Source organism: Rhodofomes roseus (genome assembly GCF_022264815.1).
Source record: "Rhodofomes roseus strain CIRM-BRFM 1785 chromosome Unknown C8Q71scaffold_17, whole genome shotgun sequence".
NCBI classification, from domain to species: Eukaryota; Fungi; Basidiomycota; class Agaricomycetes; order Polyporales; family Fomitopsidaceae; genus Rhodofomes; species Rhodofomes roseus.
Window position 1 is genome coordinate 40,001 of NW_025952973.1, and position 13,119 is coordinate 53,119.

The 13,119-nt window shown below is 54.8% G+C and overlaps 4 protein-coding genes across 4 annotated transcripts; 3 read left to right on the forward strand and 1 right to left on the reverse strand.

Moving 5' to 3' along the window:
- Positions 1-1,308: 1,308 nt before the first annotated feature.
- C8Q71DRAFT_771905 (uncharacterized protein) lies at positions 1,309-2,476 on the forward strand. The gene is made up of 5 exons (XM_047924373.1): positions 1,309-1,482; positions 1,537-1,618; positions 1,674-1,843; positions 1,899-2,201; positions 2,257-2,476. The coding sequence occupies exons 1-5, from the start codon at positions 1,402-1,404 to the stop codon at positions 2,383-2,385; spliced, it is 765 nt and encodes a 254-aa protein (XP_047776366.1). The 5' UTR covers positions 1,309-1,401; the 3' UTR covers positions 2,386-2,476.
- A 1,119-nt stretch (positions 2,477-3,595) lies between these two features.
- C8Q71DRAFT_849603 (NAD binding Rossmann fold oxidoreductase) lies at positions 3,596-4,760 on the forward strand (the record flags this gene model as incomplete). The annotated part of the gene is given in 5 exon segments (XM_047926709.1): positions 3,596-3,648; positions 3,668-3,823; positions 3,891-4,353; positions 4,419-4,619; positions 4,710-4,760. 5 exon segments carry the CDS (start codon positions 3,596-3,598, stop codon positions 4,758-4,760), a joined length of 924 nt encoding a protein of 307 aa, XP_047776367.1.
- Positions 4,761-6,189: 1,429 nt separating this feature from the next.
- C8Q71DRAFT_771921 (PLP-dependent transferase) lies at positions 6,190-9,077 on the reverse strand. The gene is made up of 11 exons (XM_047924374.1): positions 8,459-9,077; positions 8,361-8,408; positions 8,018-8,303; positions 7,772-7,969; positions 7,674-7,722; positions 7,571-7,622; positions 7,333-7,514; positions 7,168-7,278; positions 6,826-7,110; positions 6,563-6,760; positions 6,190-6,503 (listed from the first exon to the last, which is right to left on the reverse strand). The coding sequence occupies exons 1-11, from the start codon at positions 8,592-8,594 to the stop codon at positions 6,438-6,440; spliced, it is 1,611 nt and encodes a 536-aa protein (XP_047776368.1). The 5' UTR covers positions 8,595-9,077; the 3' UTR covers positions 6,190-6,437.
- Positions 9,078-11,206: 2,129 nt separating this feature from the next.
- Positions 11,207-12,307, forward strand: C8Q71DRAFT_771935 (uncharacterized protein). The gene is made up of 4 exons (XM_047924375.1): positions 11,207-11,277; positions 11,358-11,427; positions 11,483-11,881; positions 11,939-12,307. The coding sequence occupies exons 2-3, from the start codon at positions 11,382-11,384 to the stop codon at positions 11,818-11,820; spliced, it is 384 nt and encodes a 127-aa protein (XP_047776369.1). The 5' UTR covers positions 11,207-11,277; positions 11,358-11,381; the 3' UTR covers positions 11,821-11,881; positions 11,939-12,307.
- The last annotated feature ends 812 nt before the right edge of the window (positions 12,308-13,119 follow it).

Consider the following 13,119-nt stretch of genomic DNA (forward strand, 5'->3'; position numbering starts at 1 on the left):
TTCAATGGCTTGTGATCGCTGTGTAACGATCTAATGCAAACATAAGTAATGTACCCGTTGCCACTTGCACAGCCACCGATCGACCGTTACAACGTTCAAATCCGTTTTCGAAACGCTCAAAAGCCTTCGCCATTGGGGGGCTCGCTTACGCGCCGTTTGAATTACTTAGTAGTATGCAGCGCTCAGGCCTAAACTTGCCTGAAGTAATCTTGCCGGTCCACGTCCACAATCGACACAAGCAACTCGATCAATGTCCCCGACATGCTATGCACCTCGATGCTCCCGTATGTTCTTGAAGATATAATGTCATTCCCGCGCAATTCCCGCCTTGATCTATCAATCGCCGACTCCTCCCCGAGCCAGGACTTAGGGTATGCCCACAAGTGCATCAAGGGGGTCCCGGTGCGAAGCCAGGCGAAACGCGTTAGAAGTTCAGAGTGCTGTCTGCTTGCAGATGGATTGATGCACGGTGAGTCCACCGATACGTATACCCGCGCTCATAGTCACTCATAGGGGATTGGCTGACGCAGTTGCACCACAGGTACTTAGAAAGATGTAGAATCGGCCGCGTCACTTGCGTACGAGCGCGCACGCAGGCTAACGGATGATTGAATGTTTACCGACTCAACATAGCTCAAGGCCGCATCCGTCTTACATTCGTCGAGGCCGGAGGCAAAAATGTTGTGAACTGCTCTGCGGATCTTTTAAGAGCGATCAACATCAGTTCCTTCGACCGTTGGTGGGCGTCGGCGTCTTGACCGGCTCCATGTACATCCCGCTAATGCCAGATGCTGTGCCTAAGCTGTACCTTCCGATCCGGTCCAAGATCCGTCCTCTTGCAGATGAGCGATGACCTCGGAGCTACCAGCTACTGACCCCGGAACCGGAAGCAGATCCGCGCCCCTCGCCTGAGGAGTGTGCAGCAGTGTGCGTAGCAGTTCTGGATCTCCTGCCTGCAATGTCTTCTCACTAGTACTAGGGCACTTGCCATATCCAATCTAGAGGCACGTCAAAAGGGGAGACTTGCCAAATCGCCTGGGGCTCGCGTGAACGCGTGAGCGCCGAGCTTGTGTGTTCGAGCGGAATCGATTATGCCAATAGTGCCTAGCCGCATCCGAGTCGGCAGTTACGCCGCCTAAACCGGGTTTCAGGCGGCGGCCACTGTTCATCGAAGCTGGCTGAGAACTTTGCCAGGACGCCTCCTCATTCCCACCCCGCGGTCCTCGGCGCGTGGATGAAACATACCCGAACCTCCAGCCCCGCTGACTGCTATAAAAGAGCGAGCTGAGATGGCGAACAATCCGAGCTGGCTGGTCCATTCTCCTCGCCCTTCCTTAGTACTCGAGTAACGACCTTCTCTCATCCCCGTTTACGACTTACGACTCGACTTCTTCTTTCGTCATGCGTTTCGTTATCCTTCCAGTCATCTTCTCTTGCCTTGCGCTGCTTGTCAGCAGTGCACCTGTCTCAGAATTCTATAGGGTAAGTTTCTCCACGTATACTGTACGCATATCGCTCACACCATGTTGCTCTTAGGCTCGCGAGATCATCGCTCGCTCTGCACCAAACCCTGTTGCTCGCGAGCTCGCGCATGCCCTACTCACGCTGTACGAGCGCAGTAAGTCTCCTTGCAAGTACGCATTATGATTTTTCCCGCTTACGCTTGATTGCAGCCACGTCGGACGCAACGATCAAACTCGGGACTGAGGAGTTCAAGCTGAAGAAGTTGCCAGCCGGCGAGCAAGGCGAAAGCTCCGAAGTCTTCCAGGTCGAATCGGGACCTCATGCGGGTGCTTTCGCCAAGAAGAAAGTGACGGAACAAGAAATCGAGGCCACCAAAGCTGTGCGTTCATGTTCATTGCTGAGCTCGATGCGTTTGCTGATGCGATTCCTTGCAGGTTGGTGAGGCCATAACGAGCGGCAAAGACGAGGGCGTCAGTTGGCTCATCATCAAGAAGTCACCTGGAAAGGAGCTCGACAAGACGACAAAATTCGCGGCGGACAAGGCCAACGCTGCCAAGTGCAAGGAGCATGTCGCCGAGGCAGTCAAGGTCGGAATCAAGAAGATCGGCGAGATTGCGCACAGCAAGGGCTGGTTGCACGACGACCCTCACGTGCACAACATCCTGTTCGACGACCACCTCACCGAGGCACACCTCATCGACTGGGGCAAGGCAAAGAAGGTCGCCGTCGGCTCCACTGTAAGTTTTCCTGCTGTTGCGGCGCTGGGGGCTTGTACTTACCCGCTCCTCTTAGCCCAACCTGTCGTCGCTTCAAGCCGTTATGGAACAGCAGTTCGCTCACCTGTGCAGGTCCGCTGCTCCTCCGCCTCCTCCTCCCAAGAAGAAGGTCGGCAAGCGGGCGTACGACTTTGAGTACTACTAATACTGAGTCAAACGTAGTCTTGTATTGTATAGACGGCTTAGAGATGCTCGAATACTACTGGTCGTGAAGGGCGATGCCAAATAACTTCAAATCACTGTCTGCCCGGTCTGCCTCAGCATCTGTGTTCAGCTCGTCTAGAATGCACAGACCGATTCGCCCACCGACCATCAGGCGTTATTGTGCATGATGCTCGAGCGACGGCTCTGCAGTGCCTGTGTGAGAAGTGAAGTTGACTCGCTGCCATGTTGGTGTCAACTGAGAGACGATTTGCTTGCTCAATTCCCATACAACGAAAATCGGACAAGGCTCAGGCTGGGCCAATCATACTGATGTACGGGAACGAAGTCATTCCTAGCGTTAGCGAACTCCGCAGCTAGGCGTCGTACACCAACGGAAGTGAGGTCTGGCAATTTTTCACTTCGCGCTCCCGGAAAGATCTAGAGCTTCTACTACCCACGCACTGGCAGCGCTAAGTTGTGAGCTTATATCGAGCCGACGAACTGGCGATGGAACAGCACAGCCTCGGGATCACACTTGGACCAACAGGCATCAAATATTGAAGCTTGATGGCATGTCAGTGGATTTCGCGGGTGTCGAAGAGTCTGATATGACGTCCGACCTTATGGCGGCCCGTTTGTGGAAATAATCGGATCGCACGAAATGTAATAGTACCTACAAAAAGTATAATAAATGCACGAAATGTGCATTCACGAAAAGTTTGGAACCACTCACGAAAAGTTTGGATGATCACGAAACTCGGAAGGGTACACGAAATGTATGCTCACGAAAGTCGGCTTGCATGAATCAGTGCGCGCGCAGTGTGACGCGAGTGTGATCGAGTGACCGTTTGTCACCGAGTGTGACACGTGAGTGTGTGGCCTTAGCCCACCTCCGGCACTCAGCTTCGAATTGTAGCGGCCAATATTTTCTAGGTACATTCAGAACACATAAAACACGCGTTTTGCGCACGGAAACATCTTGGGGAAGTCGCTCTTCCGCCACGAGTTGAATAAAGACATCGCACTCGCGCGCCACCGCGCCACCGCGCCGGCGCTTGTGGAACGAAGAACTGCCCGAGCCCTCATGTGACCGTGTTCGATGTTGAACGCGTCGCGTCGGTCTCAGTCTGCTCGCGTCCTTGTCTGAACGTGTTTTATTGCTGGTACAAGGTAAGTACTTGCTTGTAGTTGTATTCAGTAATTACTTACACATGTCTGTGGGCTTCAAGCCTTTCAAGGCTAACATCGCACACGCCTTCGGGTCGTACGACGAGCTGCTACAGCCCGCTCGTCGACTTCGTCTACATCTCGCTCCCGAACGGGCAGCACGGCAAGTGGGCGATCAAGGCGCTCGAGAAGTGCAAGCACGTCCTCCTCGAGAAGGCCTTCACCGCTAACGATGCGGAGGCGCGGCGCGTCATCGAGACCGCGCAGCGCACGTAATGGAGGCGTTCCACTGGCAGTGCCACCCCGCCGCACACGCGTTCAAGGACGTCGTGTCAAAAGTGTGTCTGCCCTCCCTTTGCTCTCCCTTATGCTCACCGGCCCGCAGCACGGCAAGGTCCTGCGGACACACGCGATCATGACCTCGCCCGTCTGCTCGATCTCCGCGTCGGACATCCGCTGGCAGTTCGACCTCGCGGGCGGCGCGCTGATGGACGTGACGTACGTCCTCTTGAGCACGCGCTTCGCGCTCGACGCGGGTGCCTCCTTGTGCGTCAAGTCTGCGCACACGCGGCCGTCGCCATGGGATGAGCGTGTCGACGAGGCGATGGACACGACGCTCGTGTACCGTGAGGGCTCCGCGGAGAGCGCAGAGGGTGAGTACAATGTCGAGGCGACAGTGTATGCGGACATGCGCCGCGCGAACGTCGCCGGGCTCGTTCCGCGCGTGTGGGAGCTCCCTACGATCGATGTCGAGACGGAGCGTGCAGTCGTGACGCTCTATAACTTCACGATGCCCCACCACGTACGTGCCCCGCTCGTCTGAGAGAGGGTCCCGGGTCCCGGCGCTGACGGCTATGGCACTAACAGCTGTACCACTACATTGCGACAAAGGACAAGGCGACGGGCGAGACGCAGTACGAGAAGCACTACAAGTACTCCGGGAAGACGGGCGCGCACGGTGCTCGGAGGAGTACTGGAGCACGTACTGCTGGCAGCTCGAGGTCTTCGTCGACAGGCTCCGCGGGCGCGAGTCTGCGCACTGTCACGAACCAGAGCTCAATCGACCAGGTGCGCATTTTCTAGCCTGTGTTTCTGCGGACGATGGGGTACTGACGATTGTGGTGACTGTAGATGAAGTTGATCGATATGGTGTATTAGGTGGCAGGGCTGCCTCTGCGGCCCGCAATGAGGGATGTGGTCAAGCAGTGAGGGTGTCAATTCTGAGAGTAGGATGTAAAGTACATGTACTGTACGATGAGTTGTCTAGTTGCAGCTCGACGTGGTTGCGTTGACCGGGGCAAAGCCATTTTGTGAAAGCAGCACCGCAATTGCGCTGCACCGCCGTCTAGTATGCGGCTGGGACCTTTGCACTGTTTGCAGTATGACTGGTGAGTCCGTGTGTTTGTGTAATCTCATGATGGCGGACTCTGTCTTATGCTGAATGGTATGTAGACACACCGCGAGCATATGCGGGCTGCACAGCTGATACGCGCAAGCGGTCAATCTAGACGGCGGCGAGACTCGGGTAGGGAGAGCCTCATTGGTGGAGAGGAGCGGCAGGTTCGAGGACCTTGTGCGCGCCTGCGGCTGGTCAACACGACGGGCCTGAAGCCGGACGTCGACAAGGTGTTTGCGCTGACGGACTGCTGTTGCTCGCGGTCCTGCAGATGGACTGCAGGCCATCACTTGTCGCCACCTCAGAGCATCTTGAAGCTGGCGGGTGTATTATGCGCTTCTGTCTTGTACAATAGTAGCATACTCGGAGTGGCAAATGCAATGTATTGACTACTAGTACTAAAGAACTTCCGGTAGGAAAAGCCAGCTTTTATACGGCTTTAAGCTTGACCTGTGGAATGGAATCAAAAAAACGCAGGTGATTGTGAAAAGCGGAAATGCTCCCAGTGACTCGAATCATCAAGACAAAGCAGTGAACTTGAAATCACCTCGAGACATATGCATTTACTAGTACGCAACATATTACACACGAATCGAACTGTGTTTCCGGAAGATGGCCAATTAGAGCAAAGCCAAGATCATGAGTGGTCCACATGCTTTAGAAGTGCGATATATTACACGGCGAGTCTGTTGACCGAACATAGCAGGTAGAAGACACAAAGATCAACTTGTTTGAAGTTTCGCAACTTCATGACATGTGGCACCGGCTATATTTCTTTCATTAGTCACTAGATACATGGATGTGCGAGGGCCAAGGGGCCAAGAACGTAAGATAAAGCTAGAACCTAGCTGCCTAGGGGATCTACTGACTTGGACTACAGCAGTCAATGTGACTGCGCGCAGTGGTACGCGCGCAGCCACAGCCACAAGCGCCGGCGCGGCGGCGCGGTGGCGCGGTGGCACGGTGGCGCGCGAGTGCGATGTCTTTATTCAACTCGTGGCGGAAGAGCGACTTCCCCAGGATGTTTCCGTGCGCAAAACGCGTGTTTTATGTGTTCTGAATGTACCTAGAAAATCTTGGCCGCTAAAATTCGAAGCTGAGTGCCGGAGGCGGGCTAAGGCCACGCACTCACATGTCACACTCGGTGACAAACGGTCACTCGATCACACTCGCGTCACACTGCGCGCGCATTTCGTGCAGGCCGACTTTCGTGAGCATACATTTCGTGTACCCTTCCGAGTTTCGTGATCATCCAAACTTTTCGTGAGTGGTTCCAAATATTTCGTGAATACACATTTCGTGCATTTATTATACTTTTCGTAGGTACTATTACATTTCGTGCGATCCGATTATTTCCACAAACGGGCCGCCATACGACCTCGCTTTTGTCTCGAACATGTCTCTGAGAGAAACCTTCCACCAAGACACAGTACATATAACATAGCAATGTACAGCAGGTCTAAACCAAACAGTGTCTACATTTCATCAATCTACGCCTTGAAGAACTTGTCCGTCTCCCTAGCGATAATCTGCGCGGCCTTCTTCAACGTGTCGAACTGCATGGGAGTTGGGCGGTGAGTAAGGCAGCGACAACACAAGAGGTATGTGGACATACGTCGGCGTTGCTGAAGCTAATACGGAAGTGGCCCTCCATCTCGTCCGTGGGTGGGTTCTCGACGTCCGCAGCGAAGAACCATCCAGGGGAGATGAGAACACCCGCGTCTGCGATCTTGGTCCAGAGTTGAATCTCAGGGCTCTCGTCGCCTTCACCAATCCTCCTATACGCAGGGAGGTTGTCAAAGTGAACCTTAATCTACGTCACGGATGACTTCTCAGTACTGCGCAAAAGCGAAGGGAAACACGACGGCGGTCACGCACCCAGACGAACATCCCAGAGGTCGGCGGGACGAAGCTCAACATCTTCGTATCGACCGAACCCTTCTCCGACATCAACCACCCGGTGCTGCGCTTCGGATACGCGTCATACACGACGCAGTCCTTCCAGAAGCTGACCGTGCTCGAGGTGGCTGCCTCGATGTGGAGCTCCTCCGCGAGGCAGTCGATGAACCAGTCACGGCGGGCCTTGTATTGAATGGCCAGCCCGTGCAGCCAGCGCGTGTAGCCATCCATCTGCCAGTGGTTCAAGAGCGTGGTTATCAACGACTACACGAATGGAGACGAGTGAGTTTAGCGCTACACAGTGGTACGTGTGGTGCATACCTGACCAAAGCCGCACGGTGCTTGTGCGGAGGTCTCGCCCTGCCTCTCGAGCCTCTCCGCAAACAGCGGGTTGCAAGTGTGCCAACCGAGTCGCGATCCTGGAGCGATGTACTGATATACAGCTGCGTAAGTATACGCACTATAGGCGCTTGTATGTGTAAGTACCTTGGAGAAGGTGTCCAGGCGCACCACACGTCCCTGATAGTCGAACCTCAGGAAACTCGGTGCGAGTCCAGCAAGCCAAGCGTCCTCGGACGAGGCGTCCGCGGTATCTGCGCGGCTTGCCTTAGGGACATACTCGCCCTGCTGCAAGAAGAAATACGGATCGTCCTCTACGATGATGATGTCTGAGAACGAGGTGATTAAAGCTTTCGAAGTTCCCTGAGGGTGCAGTGGGGTTTACCAAATTCGACGCAGACATCATAGATAGCCTTCTTGCGAGTAGCACCCATGGTCTATCAACCAGTTAGATGACGACATACAACGCACGTAACGGAGGTACTGACGGAGCCGACGGGGTTCTGGCCGACGGGTACGGTGTACAGAACATGAGGGCTGCGCGAACTCAGTCCAGAGCTTCTGTTGTGACGGTAGTGGGACATACCGCTTGCCCTGAGTCGTGGTGTCCCACTCAGCGAGAACCTTGCGCAGCGCAGCAGGGTTCATGCCATCCTTGTCCATGGCGACTGGAACAGCATGCATGCCATACGGCTTACTCGATGCTACGGCCGATGGGTATGTCCACTCCTCCGTCAAGAAGGCTTCGCCCGGGTTCATGAGGGTCTGCATGCACCGTGACCACCTAGGTTGTCTGAGCGCCCCTCCGCAATCTATATGGTTACTCACTCACCCATCGGTGTTCCCAGTGTGTACCATGACGGTGCAATCCTCATATGCGGGCTGGTAAATCTTCTCTACGAACTCCTTGATGAACTTCTGGAGCTGTGGAAGCCCTGTGGCCATCCCATACTGCAGGGCGACAGCGAGATTAACATCTTCGGCCGGGTGCTCGACATACTTCGGGATGGTGATCGTGTTTGTCTTCTCCTTGTTCGTCCTGCTGAACAACTTCCAGATCCAGGACAAAGAGGATTCCTGCTCAGTCGGCTTCAAGGAGAACGAATCCGCGACGAGCGCTATGTGGACGAAGCTCAAGGATCGATGTCACTTGACGGGGTTCTATGACAACTTACCGTCACCGCTTATCCCGCTGAAAGGGAAATACGCCTCGCTCGGTAGGCCTGGGCGAACTCAAAATCACGCAACCCAGGGAGATGAGCTCGGGACGTACCTCCAGCGAGGCTTATCAGGCCAGGCCGACCGAAGTACTTCCCGAGGCCCTTCAACGGTGACGTCTCCCTCGCCCGCGAGATGTCAGAGAGGTGGTGAGAGAGATCAATCGCCTTCTGACGCTTCTCCGAGGCCATCTTGGACGTTGTCGCTGGTCGTGGGGAGGAGGACAAGCGGGGTGCGGCTCTGCGGGGTGCGGCAGCGTATCTATGACTCCAAGTCCGGGCAACGAGTGCATGACTAACGGCACGGCATCGAGATCACGGTCAAATATATGCGTGGCAATAGCATGTGCAGACTTCCGACGCAGCACGGGGCGAGCCACTCGCTCAAAGTAGACCGTCAAAGAGAATATGGGGATGTCGCAACGTCCTCGACGAAGGTAGGTAGGATCGCCCGACGCCATCTAGTGTGCTATCACGCAATTCGGGTGACCATCAGCCTGTCTGGGCGCTTGAACATCTAATATTTGATACCCGCGGTCCCCAGTCGGCCACCCGGTGCATTGCTCGACAACCCCTGGGTCATTTCCCACAAAAGGTATGTTACTGTATCCCCCCCCTTCTGAGCTACATATTGGTGTATCTACTGTAGAAAATGGATGTGGCCTCCGCTGTCAAGACTCGACTTATATCAGTAGTAAGTAATACTGTGTCCGGCCGAGAGCCCGGCCCGATACAGAGGAGTGTACCATGGGTCTCGATAGTTTGAGGATCGAATCAACAGCGTGAGTTCACAAGCGTGAGCTAAACTTGGGTTCAAACCTTTCTGCTTATGCAATGCTTATGCGTGGCAAGTTGTTCCATCGAATGGCGATACGTAAGGATCCTGGATCGGGCGTAGAGATTCAAATCGGTGATCGTCCCAGGCATACCACTGACATCACAGTGACTATTTCATTGGGATATAGCGCATAGTACGACGCGGAGGTCTGGACGGGACGCCCCAGGCGGGTGCATGAATGAGCCAACGGGTCACACTTACCAAGAGCGAATTTTCAGAGCAGTCGGCGCCATCGACACGCTCAGCACAATCAAGATGGAAAGCAGAAATGGCGACGGAGGACAGTGGGTCGCCCATGTCTGTTTGAGAAGGGCGCTGCATATGCCGCTCAAGCACACCTAGTATGTATCAACACACCGAGCCAGATGTGTGCATGCATAGTACCCACATCTGTGCAGCATTCATTTCGTTGCAGTGATTTGCTGAACAGAGGCCAACATAGACTTCGTCTGCTCAAACCCAAATGCCATCACCGATGGACCTTCTAAGAACTGGAGCGAATAGCGAGGACACGAACGTCGATATCGTAGCAATGGACCTAGCGTTCCGACAGATCGGCTGGGGACTGCGTAAGCGTCACCTGTCATGCCACATCGAAGTTCAGTAGAGGTCGAGGAACGTAATGCTCAGAGCTGCGAGAGGCTCCTTGCTCGCTCACGAGTCGAGATTGTGTACTGAGGACTGTCCACGATTCACCATAGGCAGGGGAATCAACATATGTCGCATATCAAACATAGACTACATGTGGAAGAACGGCGGAAGAACCACCTACAGAATCCATCAAGAGAAGCATGGGTAACGGCATCCCAAGAGATTGAATCACACTCACCACCGGAGCGACCGTATAGAATGCGACATATCAGGCCTGCCATGCATAGAGCCCCGCGTCGCGCGCTTGTTACTACACGTCTTGTTAGGATGTCTGACGATTTCGCAACAGCCCGGCCGTGCAGCTCGCCTAGGCTTCACGGTCAGTCTCGACGCAGCATACGCACGATAGCTGCGCGCACCTCGAGCGAAACCAATCTCCCCCCCAACAAGAAGCGTGATGGATGCAGGTGGGCGAGGTTGGGCTGCACGCTGGGAGATCCTATAGGCCGGACGCTATGCGCTCCTAGTCCGACGACCGTGAGTCAGTGGCTCTAGAGGGGCGTAATTTGGCCAAGGGAGGAGGAGCTCACCTTGCCATCCCCCTTCTTGACCTGGGGTGTGTGGCGGTAATCGCAACGAAACGAGGCTACCGCGCCGCACCTTAAATACGTCCTCGAGTGCCTAGTGCGCGCGCGGAGATCCAGATCACGATATCATCAGCCCGTCCTCCTCGCCCCAAGCCTGTCTGCGGTGCGCCGCTGACTTGCGCTGCCTGACAGCCTCCGAGCGGACAGCAGCACGAGGCGTCTGCAGCAGAGGCTAGCAAAGGAAGTTCCGTTGATATCTGAGGATATCTGTGTCCGGGAACAACGATTCCATCGACGAGCTACAGGCACTCCTTGCAATTGAGGAAAAGGTCCTTACCGGCCTGACCGTTGACCGGGTTTTTACAACCGCCGGGTCAGTGTCCTAACGCAATCATTACGGAGCTTCATTCGTGGGTTTTCGCCCATATACGAAACCGACTATCGATGTGAAGGGCCAGTGTTGCTCTTGGAGGGGTCTCATGACCCACGCGTGGATAGGGTCGTGAAAGGTATCAGAAGCACGCGGCTCGCGCGTAGTACATGCAGCAAGCAGTCTAGTCTGCGAAGGCAGTGGTCGCTGGTAGCACTGGAAATCCTGGTGCGCCGTGCGCGTCACTGCAGCCAGACATCATAGTAACCACTATAGTGGCATAGTAACATAGTAACGGGAGATACTTATCGAGAGTGTGCTCAGTAAGCGGCAATTTAGGGCCGGCTTGAAGGACACCGCAGATGATCGTTCTTGCACCGTAGAATCCCACTTGATTTCGATCACCCATCTTGCTCGTCAGTCCTTATCCTACGCAGGAGGAGGGAAGGTAAGTGAGAGGTTTAGTCGTTGGACGAGGGAAGAAGCGAGGTATGTCCTGCTATATCGCACAATGCACCTATATGTGCGAACGGCGCAACCGCACCAGTCGCTGACTGCCCTGCCCCCAGGATAAGAGTCGACGATTGGTCAGGATGGCGTACCAGTTCAGTAGGAAAGGTTGTTTCAAGTGCGGGAACCGTGCGTGACTTCTATCCTCTCCGACCTGCAGGGTCTAACACAAGCTCCGGTATAGTCGGACACATAGCGGAGAATTGTACGTCGGAGCAGCGTCTCTGCTACAATTGCCGTCAGCCTGGACACGAGTCGTCTGCATGCCCCCAGCCCCGCTCTGTCGCTGCGAAGCAATGCTACTCTTGTGGGGGTGTCGGCCATATCCAGGCGGAGTGTCCGAGCTTGCGAGTGCAGGGTTCAGGCCAGAAGTGCTATGTACGTCCCCCGTCTACACAAACGTGTGTAATACCCATTGCCCATGGCAGAACTGTGGACGCTTCGGCCATATCGCGAGGGCGTGCCCCAATGCAGGCGGTGCGGGATTCGCTTCCCGCGCCCCTCCCCCAGGCCGCACCCTGAACACATCTACCCTCCCCCCTGTGAAGTGCTACCGTTGCGGGGGTCCCAACCATATGGCGAGGTCCGTCTTTATCGTTCTTGTATCAATCAAATTGAGCTTATCAGACTTAATGGATAGGGACTGCCTGGCTGCTCCCGGCACGACCGTGGACACACCGGTTGCTGTCGGCAACCCAAACAAGAACAAGACCTGCTACAAATGCCAGCAGGAGGGACATGTGAGCCTATCTGACGCATGTCATCCCGTTCATCGTAGACCCTGACGTCCACCCGCAGATCGCTCGTGATTGCCCTGAGAACGCTGAGTACGTCGCCTGAATAGGAGACCCTCGTGTGCCCCGATGACTCCGTCGATGAGTGTGTTGGAAGCTTGTCAGAGGTTGATACCATGCCGAAGTAATCAAAAGATGATCTGTAGCCATGTCTATGACGCACGTATTTATCGTCTATTGACTGTTGTCTTATTTGATTGTTACGTTGCTCATCATTTCCATGACCGCTTGCCGCTTCTTTGTGGATCCTTGTGAGAAGAGTACCAAAAGGTAGCCCTTGACACAGAAGGTGGGTGCGCACTGGCCACCGCGTGCATAACGGCTCAAAATTGCATTCTGCATAGCAGGCTCCAGACCTTTGACGGAACCTTTGATCCTCATCCAGTCGTTGTGATTACGCAAACGCTGCTCATCGAAGTCCCCATCTAAATCTTCCTAGCATGCGTCCTCGCGAAGGCCCATCTTGCTGCGCTTGTCATCATGCCGCCTTCAATCTAAGAAGCCCACGACCGAGCCGAAGTCCCGATTCTGCATTAACGGAAGGCCGTGACTCCGTCTCACCGCCAACTCCCTCTAGCGGGCTGTACATACAGCTGTTGAGACCTGTTGCGACTGTTCCTCCCCTCAATCAATGAAGATCGTAGCTAGGGTCTGCGTCCGGGAGCTCAGTCAAACCTAGAGAGCGTCTCGCTGCCGGGTGCAGTCAGTGACACATTCTATTCAATTGCTATCTCCGCTCACCTCGTCTCCGCCTTCTACTCTAGGGCGGCTCACGCCTATCGAGAACGCTATCGCGCAGGGTCGCGCGAGACAATCTTAGCATCCCCCATGGGTCAACTCGACTGGCATGCTGCTCGGAACCGCACAATGATCGAAGTCGGTGTTCGTTGACGCCATTTGCCTCTTCGTTGGTTAGAACATCGACTAGCGTGGGGTCTGGGCTGTCGTAGAAGCTGAGTGTTGTTTAAATGGCCTGAAGACGCGCGCGAGTTCCGTGCAGTGTGTGGGTGCTATGAAGGCGCGTGTC

What these genes read in the sequence shown, in the direction of transcription:
- C8Q71DRAFT_771905 (XM_047924373.1), top strand. Translation starts at nt 1,402, where the DNA reads ATGCGTTTCGTTATCCTTCCAGTCATCTTCTCTTGCCTTGCGCTGCTT. An exon ending in CTGTCTCAGAATTCTATAGG is followed by an intron (nt 1,483 to 1,536) that starts GTAAGTTTCTCC and finishes TGTTGCTCTTAG; the next exon opens with GCTCGCGAGATCATCGCTCG. An exon ending in ACTCACGCTGTACGAGCGCA is followed by an intron (nt 1,619 to 1,673) that starts GTAAGTCTCCTT and finishes GCTTGATTGCAG; the next exon opens with CCACGTCGGACGCAACGATC.
- C8Q71DRAFT_771921 (XM_047924374.1), bottom strand. Translation starts at nt 8,594, where the DNA reads ATGGCCTCGGAGAAGCGTCAGAAGGCGATTGATCTCTCTCACCACCTC. An exon ending in ACCACGACTCAGGGCAAGCG is followed by an intron (nt 7,723 to 7,771) that starts GTATGTCCCACT and finishes GAGTTCGCGCAG; the next exon opens with CCCTCATGTTCTGTACACCG. An exon ending in TGATGTCTGCGTCGAATTTG is followed by an intron (nt 7,515 to 7,570) that starts GTAAACCCCACT and finishes CCTCGTTCTCAG; the next exon opens with ACATCATCATCGTAGAGGAC.
- C8Q71DRAFT_771935 (XM_047924375.1), top strand. Translation starts at nt 11,382, where the DNA reads ATGGCGTACCAGTTCAGTAGGAAAGGTTGTTTCAAGTGCGGGAACC. An exon ending in TTGTTTCAAGTGCGGGAACC is followed by an intron (nt 11,428 to 11,482) that starts GTGCGTGACTTC and finishes GCTCCGGTATAG; the next exon opens with TCGGACACATAGCGGAGAAT.